The 15,837-nt window shown below is 35.5% G+C and overlaps 2 protein-coding genes across 2 annotated transcripts; one reads left to right on the plus strand and one right to left on the minus strand.

Annotated features, from left to right (window-relative positions):
• The first annotated feature begins 6,981 nt into the window (after positions 1–6,981).
• LOC124641851 lies at positions 6,982–9,862 on the plus strand. The gene is made up of 4 exons (XM_047180094.1): positions 6,982–7,076; positions 7,351–7,509; positions 8,918–9,076; positions 9,589–9,862. The coding sequence occupies exons 1-4, from the start codon at positions 7,017–7,019 to the stop codon at positions 9,763–9,765; spliced, it is 555 nt and encodes a 184-aa protein (XP_047036050.1). The 5' UTR covers positions 6,982–7,016; the 3' UTR covers positions 9,766–9,862.
• Positions 9,863–10,126: 264 nt separating this feature from the next.
• Positions 10,127–15,088, minus strand: LOC124641705. The gene is made up of 13 exons (XM_047179872.1): positions 15,043–15,088; positions 14,739–14,950; positions 13,743–13,977; positions 13,301–13,512; positions 12,339–12,533; positions 11,768–11,920; positions 11,378–11,550; positions 11,023–11,094; positions 10,921–10,980; positions 10,817–10,837; positions 10,678–10,701; positions 10,564–10,593; positions 10,127–10,475 (listed from the first exon to the last, which is right to left on the minus strand). Exons 1-13 carry the CDS (start codon positions 15,086–15,088, stop codon positions 10,127–10,129), a joined length of 1,782 nt encoding a protein of 593 aa, XP_047035828.1.
• Between the last annotated feature and the right edge of the window lie 749 nt (positions 15,089–15,837).

Here is a 15,837-nt window from a genome sequence, read left to right on the forward strand (position 1 = left end):
TCATGTGCGCACGTTGAACATAATGGAAAGAAAGAAAAAAGTCGTTGCATTGATTATTGCATTAATTTTACTAACTAAAAAAAGGCAATCAAGAAAGAAACGATGTTCATCATTGATAAAAACAGCAATTCATAATACGTCCAGGCAGACGGGACGTAAACCTCATCGGTACCCTTTCCCGATGATTTCGATTTGTGAATCTTCTTTCAATTCTTTCCGAAAATTGGTTCGTAGGGAATTAATTTTTTTCTTTACGTCTTCTCTTGTACTATTTAACTCCAATAAAACTCCAATATTTATAAAGAAATTAAAGCAATTCCTCAACGACAAATGTTATTACACAGTAAAAGAATACATGGAAGACAAATCCTTTAGTAAATAAAAACTATATAAAAGTACACACATACAAATCATAACACAAACACAAACACACGCACACAAGCGCACACACCCATTCACACCGACACTCACATGTACACTTAAATTAATATGTTTGTAAATATATTGTTAAGTTGTTCAAGCTGTGCGGTTGTGGAATGCGTTGCCCGTAACAATAAGGCAGGCTCAATCTTTAGCAGTTTTCAAGAACCTGGTAAAAAAACACTACCTTTCTAATTTGTAGTTGGGTATAATACCATACTGTTGCAGACTTGTTGTCAAGTTTAATTGGCGACTTTAAAAATATATCATATATGTATACATATTTCTGTTATATTTATCTATTATATATATAAATATATATATATTTATTATATTTTATTTGTTATTGTTTTATGTATTAACCCCTCTGCTCGACAAGATTTTGACATATGACTTTACCGTTGATTCGGCGGGATATTTTGAATCGCGACATGGAAGTAAAAAATTTGTACTAACTTTCAACACATGAATTCTAAGTCCGTAATGCCTGATCAGAAGTATTTTAACTATAACTTTAGAGCTCACTTATTTGACAACAACGTGCAAAGGTCAAATGGGGTCAGTTAATTCAGAAAAAGATAATAATTACGGTGTTTTTAAGTCTATCGAAAAGTTAGGCATTTCAAATTTGGTGAAAACTTACCAATAAGTAATCGCATCACTTTCTCAAACACAACACAAACGTCATATTTATAACATTTTCAATCCGTTGCAATACATTTCGTGCACTTATTTATGTTCAATAACTAAAAAATCAGCACATAAAATACACAATAAAAATGAACAATTTACAAGATCAGTCAAGTCACAGACAAGTAGAGTTTGGAATGGAGTATTTTTTTTTTTCAATCAGCGGTGTGCATTCGATACCTAAATCGGAAATTTATTATAAATAATCGAATACCAATTTTATATATACCTATTTTTTAATAGCAACTTATTTCAATTTTATTTATTAATTTTAAATTATAGGTTCAATTTGTTTTTGTTGTTAAGAAAAAAGATATTTAAGTTTTTAGCATTAAATTTTTATATGTATTATTTATTTTGGTGTTGCGTCATTCGTAATAATTTTTAACTTTAATTGAATTTTTATTACCTATTACGGAATTTTAATTTATTCTTATATTGTTTCTCAACAATTCTAACATTTTTGTTTCGGCGGAGGGTATGCGGGTGTTCTGAAATATAATGCAATTTGTAACTACCAAAGGTATGTACTTATTTGATGATGAGAAACAATAATAATAATTGATTGATTTGCCCCGCAGGGCATCTGAGGCGGATGACGGGGAGTAGCGACCCCGCGGGGCTATATATCCGAGTGCTCCAGGGAGAGTATACTGTCCCTCATCTCCGGCTTGCCGGAGTGAAGCATGACGGGGGAGAGGTCTCCCGCCTCTTGGCTTGCCTTCACCGGCCGGTCAGAGTGGAGTCGCTAGAGTAGGGTTAGCAGCCCGCTCGGAGGGTAGGTGCCTCGTGGTAAGTGGCGAGTGGGCCGGTGATGCTGGACCCACAGGGAGCGCGTGATCTGCGTTTAAAGTCCGCCGAGGTTTCCTCACCCTTCAGCCGCTCATGTACCTGTTGCCCTCTTGTTGCGATTTAGCGACTGATTCCCGGGGGCCCAGTAAGTGAGTTGGCGAGTCTCCACCTGCCATTTTTACGTGTATTTATTACATTGTTATCGGCAGGTGCCATAGTTCCCGTAGTTTCCCCATTCCTAGTCCACTAGCATCCCATCACAATAGCCCAAGTAGTTTTCATCCATAGTTAGCAATAGTTTAGCACAGAACCGGGCATTGTCCTTGGGTACATTTCTATAGTGTATACAGGGATAATCGTCGGTTTTGTGTCACCATTTCATTAAAGTTGTCTCAAAAGGGCTTCAGCGTGTTGGCTTCGGCCCCACGTTCGCCTTCCAAAAATCCGGGACTCTGTAGTCCCGTGGTCGGTTAGAGACATAATAATTGATTGATTTTAAAGTCACCAAATATTTTTAACCGAATCCCAAAAAGGAGGTGGTTCTCAATTTGGATGTTTGTTTTTGGTCGAAAGGGTATATTCCCCATATTTGTTATTAGGTCCAGGATCTGATGATGGAAACCTTGAGAAATCGAGGGCAGCTCTCGAAAATTGTAAGCATAGATAAGGTTATAACTTGACACTCAGATGTATATCTGATAACACTATGAGACAGTAAAGGTTTGGAGCTGACCTGATGATGGAGACCAGAGAAGGTCGAGGGAACTCGACAACCGTACTTCTCTCGTCTCCATCTCCTTCACTGTTGCAGAGGCCTCGTAAATACGAATAATATAAGCACAAACACGAGAAAGTTTAAATATTCAGTTGTCGAGTTCCCTCGACCTTCACTGGTCTCCATCATCAGGTCAGCTCAAAGCCTTCACTGTTGAATAGTGCTACCAGGCAAACACCTGAGTGATAAGATTTCAACCTATGTATTTCTGCAACTTTCGAAAGTCGCCCTCGATTTCTCAAGGTTCCATCATCAGATCCTGACCTAATGATAATGGGACCACCTCGGAAGTACACGCTATCAAACAAAAAAAGAATCATCAAAATCGATAAATAAATGGCTGAGTAATCGCGTAACAAACATACAAAAAAAAACGGTCGAATTGAGAACCTCCGCTTTTTGGGAAGTCGGTTAAAAATAAGTCGGCGGCGGCCATCTTTCCATCTTGGACCAGCTTTCGATGAACAGCGAACTATTTGCCCCTTCAAACAATAAAATCGTCATAAAATTTTGCGATAACTACACCTAACTACGGCTCTCGTCAAATAGCTTTGCCGCTCAGTTAAAAAGTTGGAAGTAACGAATCGCCATTAAGTTTGGCAGATCTACAGGAATCCTGCACATAAAACACCCGAAGAATAAGTCTTCATTTGCCGTCTTCAGAAACCCTAAAAACCGAAGATTTTTTTTATTCCGGCTACAACGTATTTTCTACCACTGATTTTCTAGCATTTTTTTCAAAATAAATTAAGTCATTTTACTTTTCCTAATTTATTTTCAGATTATGGTAAGTATACAAAAGTGCAATTTAGTAATATTATAATATCAAATAATATAAAATTATTAAATCGATTCTTTATTTTAACGAATCGGATCATTCGATGCAAAACTTCTATCACCGTCGCCATCTTGTCTATGCGTCTTCAAATTTAAAAAAACAACTAATGTAAACAAACATGGCGAGTTCAATCAGAATTCCCGGTAATTACGATTGGATTTTAAAAAGGTATATTTCTAACGGGATGCTAAATATGAAAGGTTTGAATGCGTAATAATAATTTAAATTTATTTAGTTATTTTATTTAGTACTCACAAATGTGGTTTGATTGGAAAGAAAATAAATATGAGCGTAAATAATTAGGAAAGTGTATGACTGAATCGCAGACCCCAATTGGGGTCTAAACCGAGCTTACGGTGACATTGATGTTCAGACCCCGATTGGGGTCCGCTACGGATTTGACGGTTAATATTATATATACATAGTGCACCAAAACTACCTGCGATATGGTTAATTCCTTTTTTACAATCCATCCAAAGGTTGTCTGTAAGAGATCGCTTTTAGCGATAAGACCGCCCATTGTGTCACCAACTTCAAAATTTTTGTTTGTTCTTGTTGTTTTTTTAATTGGTGTGCATAATAAAGAATATATCTATCTATCTATAATTTAATAATAAGCTAGTATTAAAACTCTCCTACTTCTTTAAGCTGTGCCCTATAGGGTCCATATTGTCACTAATCTAAATGTACCACCTGTTATAACATATATAATGTATAATAACATATATAATAAAGAATTGAGTATTGAGTATTTGATTTGATTTTTTTATAAATATCGAGCAACTTATCAAGCGCATTATTTTTCTTATTCTTTATTGCACACTTAACAATAAATACATAAAAAGAATACAGACAGTTTATGTACAATGGCGAGCTTAACCCAGAATTGGGTTCTCTTACAGCCAACCCTAAAGCCATAGAGAGATTCGATAGTGGTAGGGTAGATTAAAAAAAAAGTGCACAACAAACATTAATAACCAAACAAAAATATATATATATATATATAAAATAATAATATACTAAACATATATATGTAGTAAAACTCCACAATACATAAACATAATACATATAAAAATATATATTATATCGGGTGTGTCGTTCACAATCACATTAAATCATATCACATATACTTTATGATATTCTATGGCGAATTGTAAAAAAAATAACCTAATCCATTCAGTGGTTTAGTCACAGGAGTCATTTTTCGTTTTTATAATTTACAACATCATGTGTAAAGCAGAGATAAAGTTAGGAGTATCGTATGTTTTGATCAGTTGACAGCTGTCAGTTTTCAAGGGAGAATTTCAGTTGTTTGTAATGACTGACTTTTATATGGTGTTTCTAATTTTTGCACATTTTTATTCCATTTACTTTGTTTGAAAAAAACATTTTTTTATTTTTACGTATTTTTCTTTTATCTTTGTGTTAATCGACATATATTAACCAGTATATTAATGCATTTCATTTAATGTGATTATGAACGACACACCCGATATATATACATACGAATCATATATATATATATATCAATATATATATCATTCATGTCGAAAAATAGTATTCCTTTACTCGTCTCTTGAATGCACCCAACGATGGGCTTTCGCGTATCGAGTGTGGAAGGGAATTCCACAGTCTCACAGCACGAATAGTGAACGATCCATCATAGCGGCTCGTAGTGTGGGAAGGGACACGAAGAAGGAGAGATGAGGAAGTGCGACAAGGTTTGCCTCTCGGGACAAGAAACTCAGAACGTTCCCGAAGATATCTTGGTGAGAGGGGATTATAGAGAAGAGAGAAGAGAAAGGAAATTTTTCTTAACTGTATCACGATATGCTTTGCAGGATGTATTCCATAATTCTGGATAAGTTTCCCATGTTTTAATAAACACTGACAAATAATGTTTTTTAGTAAGGGTACTATCATCAACAGTATCAATACTATTTTCGCTTTGGATACTGTTTTCTTCTTCCATTTTGAACAAATAACACGAACGTCCGCCTGCCTTGAAATCTTTTCCTCAACTAAAATATTGCCGCGCGCCCGCACACGTCAATATGATTGACAATACCCCTGCTTCCCCCCGATATTGACGTGAAAAAATCTGAATTTCTGGATAATCTACAATATTATTGAACAATACCGCAATACAGGCCGCACACACACAATATTATTGACAATACGTACTTTATTGACAATATTATTGAGTGTGTGCGGCTAGCCTAATGAAAGCTGTCATCGACACTTGGTTGTATTATAAACGCGCTCATTTGCGAAATAGTAAACATCATTATCCGGAAAAATGAATGAACGTGCTATACTCTAATCATGTCATATAGCATACGACTCTTTACTTCAGCCAAGTTATAATTACGTATCGAGCGCGTAAACTTACAAAACTCAGAATCTGACCGTCTTACCACAAAAACTTTTAAACGTCAGTTTATACCTTGTCTAAAAAAGTGTCAAATTATGACGTTGACATATGGTTCATTTTGCAGCCAAAATTTTATTAGACAAGTGTAAAACAGGGTTTAAAGTTTTTGTAGTAAGGCCCTGAGTGCCTAGTGCGAGTTTTGCAAGTTAATTTTTTCGATGCGAAGAGTATCATACCATTGAATCACGTAGCACTTATCATAGAATTGTTTATTTAATAAAGTCTGTCATCGGTACTTGGTCGTATAACACTCCAGCTCACTTTTGCGAGTGTAAGCATTATTAACCTGTCAAAATAAATGAACATGAACCGTCTTACCACAAAAACTTTTAAACGTCAGTTTATGCCTTGTCTAAAAAAATGTCAAATTATGACGTTGACATATGGTTCATTTTGCAGCCAAAATTTTATTAGACAACTGTAAAACAGGGTTTAAAGTTTTTGTAGTAAGGCCCGTACCGTCTTACCACAAAAACTTTTTAACGTCAGTTTAAGGCTTGTCTAAAAAAATGTCAAATTATGACGTTGACATACGGTTCATTTTGGAGCCACATTTTTTTTAGACAAGTGTAAAACAGTGGTTAAAGTTTTTGTAGTAAGGCCAGTAATATCTAAATCATGTGACGTAGCATACGACTCTTTATTTCAATAGACTTATAATTACGTATCGAGTTGCGAACGCACGCAAATCTCGGAATCAGCACTCAGCACTCTGATCTAGTTTTCACAAACGTTTGCGAACATGTATCACAATAGTGGAACGTTAATGTTGTATTAATAAATTTTGACAGATTCGGGTAAGTGGTCCTGCTGGTGTCTGTACCTTAAACACACTGCAACTGATAGTCCATTTACTATCAGATCATCTTGTTTGGTACCTTGTCAACGTAACATACAATTACAATAATAAACACCTAATTAATAACTTGTTTGGAAAAACATTTTCCATGCGATCCTATCTATATAAGTAAATAATATCACATGTTACTATTATCTTATGAAACACGCGATCTACTCAATATATTAAATAGGCGACAGCATAACTGCTCATTTTGTAAACTGTAACAATGATACCTATTATATTGATGTATTTGCTGCAAACGTGTTTATGCCAGTCTCCTGAAGTGGTAAGTTGTTAAATCTGTATAGTTTTTCAAAAGTATATTTTCATTAAAGCGCCTAAGAAATCTATGTGAACAATTTTTTACGTGTCTTTTGGTTTGAGAATCAAAAACTTTTTAAAACAACGTAAAGGGAAAGGGTGAAGGGTGGGCTTTTTTGGGGACTGTCTTTTGTTTGGACTTTCAAAAACTGCTATTTTGCAACCAATATTTTTGGTTTTGATTTTGCTTAATTTCATCAAAACTAAGATAATAAACACATTGACATTTCTTTCCTAAGACTTATTTGCTGAACTTGGACTCCCAAATGGAGTGCTGTGACTCCGAAAGCGAGGAGTTTGTGGATGTGTCAGGAGTGACGGTGGCTCGGTACAACGAGACTATAGCCTACATGTATGGAGACATCAAATTCCTTAAGGATGTTGGCCCTGATACAATGGTAGGTAAGCGAAATATTATATAAAAGGTAAACGCATGACGTCGACATAATACTAAGGCTGCGTCTACACGGCGCATGTAGCTGGAGCAAGTTGACATGTGCAAGTGAGAAGTGACAAGAGCACGCGGGTGGGTATTTTGCTTTGGTAGGTACATGCGCGAGTCGCTGGGCCCGCACAATTTTAAAAACAAGCAAGCTACTCGCACCGTGTAGCCGCGCCCTAAGGTCCAAGTTCACTGACAACATAAACATCAGTTTCTTAATAGGTACAACTGTTTACTATGAAGTTTTACGTTCAATTTTCAAAGATAACAGTTGTTTTAAGAAAAACGGACAATTATAGCGTCGGTGTACTTAAGATTAAAAGTGCTTCAACCAGTGGCTAACGTATGGTGGTTAATATAGGTATAGTTCGGCCATTCAGAGAATGCGTTCCTGACACGTCGCGATTGAACTGACGACGTAACTTTGCAATGGCGTTGCAGTTACGATAAAAATATTTTTGCTGGTTGTTTACCGTTTTAACAATTGAGGAGCATTAAAACAACATTATTATATCAATAATCAATGAATGTTATAATTTTGTGCCAAACTGAGTGTCAAATAACTTGGTAAACAATATTTTTCTAAATCTATACTGCGCTATTACAAGGTTATGTCAGCGGTTTATATTTTGTAGTGCTGTGCTAAAAATAACAGGCAAGTATCGTAATCTGTTCTTATACAGTTATAATATAAAATAATACGTTTTGATTTTCTTTTTAAGAATTGGAAAATAATGGACTATAAGACTTAATTATAACGTTTATGAAATATAAAAATAAAACTATGACCAAACCGCATTTTTATACTTAGATTAAAAATGGTAACCCCAAATGGCGTTATGGGCCGCCATTTTGTGACGCTAAAACAGTCGTCCGTTGTCGTTTCGTGCGCATAGACCACGTTTTTCAAGTGTTTTCGATCTGTTTTTATTTGATTACCCGGCTTTTGTTAGACCGAGATATCAGGATTGATTCTGTTATTGATAATAATATAATTATACATGTAGGCGAAGATGATGATGAAGACACCACCTCCTCAAGCAAATCGGAGTCTGATTAATATTCTGTTCGCACATTCAATTCAATGTACTTGTAACAAAGAATAAATAAAACAATTTTATTATATGAATATTACCTTTTTTTGGTTTCCACTTAAATAACTAAAATATAAAACAAATGATTCCGCCAATTTAAAACGAAAATAATCTTAAAATAATGCGGCGGTTCATTTTGAAGGAACGGTAACGAACTCAGTGTTATGTTGTGCCCATCACTAGTCGTGACTAACTGATAGGTGTCAGGAACGCATTCTCTGAACGGCCGAAGTATACTATGCTTAATTTCAATTAATTATTGTTTTTCAGGTAGAATTAATTCTTCAAAAAGAGGCTTCTGGTAAATACGAAGTGATGGCTACACACGAGATTTGTGATCTTTGCTCTGAAGTTATGAAGGGACCTGAAAGTGATTATTATTCATACATGAAGTACTTCGGTATACCTGAGGAATGCCCTTTTGCAGCGGTGAGGTTTATTTTATTTTATCTACAATATCCTTATCTTTATACCATCGTTATATATATCGCTAGGCACCTACGCTATTCCCTTTCATATCAAAATCTCATTCATTGATGAAGTACCTACCTACTTGGTTATTTGGTTCTTTATTTAATATGTACCTAGGTATGAACTTAGGTGCCTACGTATTACAAGGAGAGACAAAACCACTCCACCAGCAGGATATAGGTACCGCTCACAATTATGTACCTAGGTATTCATATAAAAGTATGTTTATACCACGTTCAGACCAAATTAATAAAGTACCTACCAGATATTGAGCACGAGTGGTCTCTCTCAAGAATTTGGATTCTTTTCATATCAAACGGAACGGCGTTCATCAGTTGTTCTTTCCAAAACCATTTCATAAAAAGAGTATACCTACCTAAGTATGCATTCTCATGTTTGGCATGCATCCTAAGATAACTCCTATACTTCCCTTCAATGATACCGAATCTAACACCATCTTTGGTTTCTAGGGCGATTATCCAATAAAAGAGTTCATCCTTGACACCGATGACTTGCCCCTGAACAGCAACACAGCAGGCAGGTACCAAGCCTTTATGACCATGTACCAGAACCCAGAGAGGGATTGCAAGAAAAATAAGGAGTTCATGTTATGCCTCACTATGAAGCTACTAATTGAATTGGACTGAAAATAGCGAACTATTTGAGGAACCGGGAAATCTGAACACGTAATTGCTGTCGTTAGGATTTTCAGAGAAAAATAAAGAACAAAACACCTTCTAAAAACTCGTTTTTTTGTGTTGCATCCCTGAATCTGGACGCTGGATGCAGGTCGCTTCCAACCGGTACTTATGGAGATCTAAGGGGGAGGCTTATGTTCAGCAGTGGACGTCCTATGGCTAAGACGATGATGATGATGATCCCTAAATCTACTTAGTCAAGATTTGTGTCGGAAAATCAGCCGGTAAGTGGAGATTTAGGCATGACTCTGTCGAGGATCTAAAAAGTAAAACACCCCTTAAATTACATTATGATTTATTGATCCAAAATCTATTCGTTATCTGGATCATTAACATTATCGTCATGACTGGACTCGTAGGTCGCGGGGTCTTTCACCTGACCTCTCACTTGGATCTCTTCTGAAGATTCTTTAGACTTAGCTTTAGGACTGCTTGCTTCTTTAGACTTAGCTTCAGGCTTATCTTCCGACCTGGGCTTGTGTTTCTTAGATTTTGACTTTTTCTTGTGTTTCTCTGCTTTTTCTGAATCGTGTTTTTTCTCCTCTTTCTTCGGTTTTTCTGTTGTTGCTTTCTCTTCTTCGGCCTCTGAACCAGACTCAGCTTCTTCTTTTTCCTTTGATGCTTTTTCTTTTTTCTTTTCTGTCTTCTTTTTGTCATCGCTGTAACAATTCATTAAAAAAAATAATTAAATGTCGTCAGTAAAAAATGGAGCACTTATTAAAAGTCTTATCATAATATGTTTGTTACCTGAGTTGTCTCAAAACTTCTTTTGAGCCACTGCAAATATAAAAAACATGTATACTTAGTACCTTCCAGTACCAATCGAAATTAAATAAAAAACTTCATAAAAACTGCTCTCACCTTTCATCTGAAGACTTCTCGTCACTGTAACAAAAAATATATCCATTAATATTAACCAAAGTTAAATATCTAAGCACAATTTAGCAGTTACTATATATAAGCATTAATATAAAAAAAGAAACAAAAATATTATTCAGACCCTCCTGCTGGTTTCTCGTCTCTGAAAAAGTCATTATAAAATTACTACTTATTCCTTATTCTGAAGAAAATCAACAAAATCAAAAAAGGCACTTGATAAATTACCTATTGTCTCCCATACCGTCATCGTCATCGTCGCTGCAATATAAAGTTAGTTTAGCACATTGAATCAAAAGAAAATAAAATCAGTAAAAAAATCATACTTACTCTGCATTATCCCAGCTGACCGACCATTCTTCATGCGTGATACCAGATCGGAATACCCTTCTGCAATTCTCTCTGTATACAAAAAATAAGTTTTGTATCTACTACTGCGAAAATATAACATTTTCGAAAAAAAATTGGAAGATTATAGGGGATAGTGGGCTCATCAAACTCAAACACGTTATTACACATTTAAATTAGGCTGATAAATCAGCACTTTGAACGTTAAAACAAAAGACATCCCCCAAAACGCACCACCAAACTCACCCTTCACCACTTCCCAGAGGTTTTTGCTGGGAAGGAGCAGTGTGGTAACACAGACTAGCAAGAAACGACTTAAAAATACTTAAGAACTTACTCAACGTCTTTGTGGATAGCACATGATATAAATTGTCGATTCCTATAGATTGAAGTGTACAAGAAAGGTCCGTGACAACTGTGACTCTTGGGGTCAATCTTACAAGCCGATATAACTCCAATTACTCGTTCTTTGCCCTGATATCTTACGATCAAAGGACCACCGTGGTCATTCTGAAATAGAAAATTGCATTATTTCAAGTTCCTGAATTAAAAAAACCAAAATCTACAGATTTTCTGAATTTCATTTCATGATCATCCTCCTGCTCTTTTCCCGCATTTATTTGGGGTCGGCGCAGTTAGTTTTCTCCTTCCATACTCTTCTATCTACCGACATCTCACCAGTAACATTATTTAATTTAATTTGGGCTATTAAAAATAAAATATTTACCTCACAAAATCCTCCTTGCATCGACGATCTCCTTGCTGTGTAGTCATCAGGGTCCCTCAAATGTCTTCCCAAGTCCACGTTGATAGTTTTAGTCGGAACTTCAACATCCGTTTGACGTCTTGACTCGACATCAGTGCAGTTGGCGTATCTTTTCTACAAATAGTAAGAACAGTTCCTTATAATACATCCCTCAGAGTTCGTCTTAGTTGCAATTTTTTTCAGAACGTTTACTTATATTATAAGTAATCATTCTAAACTTTCTGAAGCTTTCTACTATTATAGTTCGGCCATTCAGAGAATGCGTTCCTGACACGTCGCGATTGAACTGACGACGTAACTACATTCATTGATTATTGATATAATAATGTTGTTTTAATGCTCCTCAATTGTTAAAACGGTAAACAACCAGCAAAAATATTTTTATCGTAACTGCAACGCCATTGCAAAGTTACGTCGTCAGTTCAATCGCGACGTGTCAGGAACGCATTCTCTGAATGGCCGAACTATAATGTCCTATAAGACCTTTAGCATATTAATAGTAGAAAGCTTTCAAGTCGTTTTCGATACTTACGTCACACACTTCGCTGAGCCTCTTCATCACATCTTTGGTGCAGATCATGTATTGAGTGATAATCTCCCTGAACCTCTGAGCCCATTTCTTGGCACACTGCTCGTTGTCCATAACGCATACTTTGGCTTCTTGTAGGCATTTGCTGTTTTTGGGAATGTGCGCTGTTCCCGATTCTTTTTGACGACGATATACGCCCTTGGATGATAAAATTTCATTTAATTCAGTCAACGAGGCGTACATCAAAAAATAATTATAACAATCAACTAATAGTTATTTGTTATACAAGAGTGCAAAGTTGCTTTTTAACCGCGGGCTCAATTTTGATGACCGAGCAAGCGAAGGATTTTAAAATTGAAACACGAGCGTAGCGAGTGTTTCAATAATTAGAATCCTGAGCGATAGTGAGGGAATCAAAAGAGCACAAGGTGAAAAATCTTTGCACTCGAGTGCAACACGTAACTTTTCATCCCACCTCATCGAGGAAATTACTAAATGCAAAAAAACAAAATGGCGCGCTCATACGAGTATCAAATTAAAAAGATGTAGGTACCTATTAAAGTTAACATATTTGAAAACTCGCTTTAAAAATGAAACGACGTTAAAAATCTGTGTAAAAACAATAATAAAAAATACTTAATTAATTGAATAATTATTTTAAGCAGTATTTTATTTATTTAATATGTATTTGCTTGAAAAATCTTATCAAGATTGTCACAAATGGAGTATTGCACACGATGTTCTAAATTCAAATCACTTTGCCGCTCTAGAGGATAAAAACGACTTTTGCACTCAGATATCAAAGGGTAAAACTACTCTTTCCGAGATGGTGGGATGAAAAGATATATTGATTCGTTCTGTACAATACTTACTACCTACTTTGAAAAACTTAAAACAAATTGAGAGTTCATTCTTACGTCATGTAAATCTATAAGATCATATAAAACAGTTGCTAAAAATCTTACCTCTCTGAAATTATTACCGCTACCCCATCCAGCGATCCAGCCTTTAGTACCAGGTTTTTCCATTTCCCTACTGATGTTGTTATACATAATGAGATCAGTGCCGAACTCGCATCCCTTCTCCTGAACACCGAATTTGAAGGCTTTATCTACTTTTACTATAGCGATATCGTTGGAGGACCATTTTATACTATCTTGGAAGTCGAATTTGTAGTCTGGGAAACAGAAATTTTATAAAAACTTTTTAGAAATATATTAAAATTATAAGCATGCAATTAATTAGATGACACGCATGGTATTGCATGAGATTTGAAAACTAACATAGAAAGTGCATACAGCTAAGACGTTAAAGAAAACATTATAAACAGTGCCTAAAATGGTAAATGCTGAAAGACAATAAAAAAAGGCCAATAACTACTTTAGCTCGTGAAGCTAAAAAACTTACTTTTAGGGATACATTTCCAGACAACTTTACGCCGATGCTTGCAAACGCACTCGTCGTTCTTATAATCGAAGCTGTCAACGAATTTGGTGGTGCCAGAGACGATGTAGAACCGATCAGCATCTTCAACGCAGGCAGCTGATGTCAGCACGTAGTAGGGATCCACGATGACACCTCCGCATAACCAGCCGCGGTACTTGTGGGCTTTGGCAGATTCTTTTGTCAGTTGGAGATATACCTAGGCAACGGAAAAAGATCTCTTTAATTGAGGTACATTTTCTTGCTACGTGGAGTATCTTGACGGCTGGTAGACGGTTGGTTGATGCGACAATAGCCGCGTATCGCATATCGGCGATGAAGCACGGTAATGAATCTTTACTGTTTGCTTGAGAGCTCTACAATAGCATCTAGGCGTGACTTGGTCTCAGCCATGACCGCAAAAGTATTTGCAACGACTGGTTATAATACGTGCCAATACGAAACGTTATTTTATCTTTGTTGTCAGTAAAATATAGGTAGGGTTTAGCATACAGGTTTCGAATTTAAATGACCAAATGTTGAAAGGTCCAAAAGTTATATTCTTGTCTAGAGATATTGCATAAACCGCAGTAAAAACTTTAATTAAAATGATTGCAATTAAGTAGGTATGTATGTATATGAATCATGTAAGAGTTGGATGTGCGACGTGGCAGAATGTCGGTACAATGACGTCATCAATATCATAAATGTACTTATCATAACTACCTACTTATCATAAATGTTGTGCGCCTATTAGTCCATTCAGCCACAAAAATAAATGAATGTCGTACTCACGCATACAAGCACTGCCACATCATCTATCTAATGAGCTAATGCAACGATTATGACATAATTGATGCCTTATTTATATGTTTTTATAGATGAAACGCTTTATCTTTTTTTTTTCCGTAAGAAACGTGGTTTGAGCAATGATTTAGCAAGCAAAAAAAATTAAGCTTAGAACTTTTCATTGATACTTACCATATAAGGTCTTTTCCCCTTTTCTGTTCTTTTACTGAAGAGGATTCTTCTAGCGTCAACCGTGGTGGTGTTCTCATAGTTCCAGCCTTCGTCCGCTATTTCTTCAACTTCATCGGCTGACGAATTACCAGATTTTGTATGGTGTTTTGAATGATGTGGCTTTACAGCGTCGTCTTTTTTTTCTTTCTTCGTTGAATTTGAGAGTACAGGACCTGTTATACGAAATGTATTAGTCAAATAGTAAATTCCCGATAACATCAGTGATAAATATCATTGTAAGACCAAATATATTAAAGAAACTTACCTAATAGAAAAAGAAATGTCGCCAGAAGCAATATGTGATTCGTCATTTTGACTCACGGACCGATCCCAGAAGGATCGAAAAATTTATTTGTTCAAATTCAATATGAGTTTGTGGATATTAATTTTGTGGTCAATCTCCCAAAAGTAACGCTTCGAAGAACGTAATTATTTGTTTTCCGGAAAACGTATTATGTTACATACAATGCAATTAATTTTGTGAAGTTAATTGATGGAACAACGGAAATTGTTGTGCACGCTTATTGAATAAATCTTATTTTATGACTGTTATTTATTGTAATTGAAAATTGCCCTCTGACTGTATCTACACGGCTTTTGTGTATAAGTAAATTAATAGCACTGTCAAAGATCCATCCATATACACACATAATTTAAGAAGAACATGTCCTAATTACAATAAACTAGTCCAAAAATCATGATGATGGAGTTGATGAGTTCAAAATTCTAGTATTTTATTCTATTAAGAATTCAATTATGATATTAAAATCAATAATTGAGCTATTTCCAAGTTCCTAATGTACTAAATGATGGATGAAGTTTTTTTTACATTTCAGTATACATACATTGATCTTCGTCTTATTTACTGAGATAGTTTAGCTTTTATGACTTCAAAGTTTTATGAGTTATACAAGCTCTGACAATAGGGCTGGCAAGATGATTAAAACCTGCAGCTCACTCGATAAGAAGACGACTTTCTTAAAGTTTCCTACGCTATCGTAATTCTGTAGGATAATAATGATCAACATCAACTCCATTTAAAAATGTATTTTATTCATAA

The sequence above is a fragment of the Helicoverpa zea genome, chromosome 23, assembly GCF_022581195.2.
Source record: "Helicoverpa zea isolate HzStark_Cry1AcR chromosome 23, ilHelZeax1.1, whole genome shotgun sequence".
NCBI classification, from domain to species: Eukaryota; Metazoa; Arthropoda; class Insecta; order Lepidoptera; family Noctuidae; genus Helicoverpa; species Helicoverpa zea.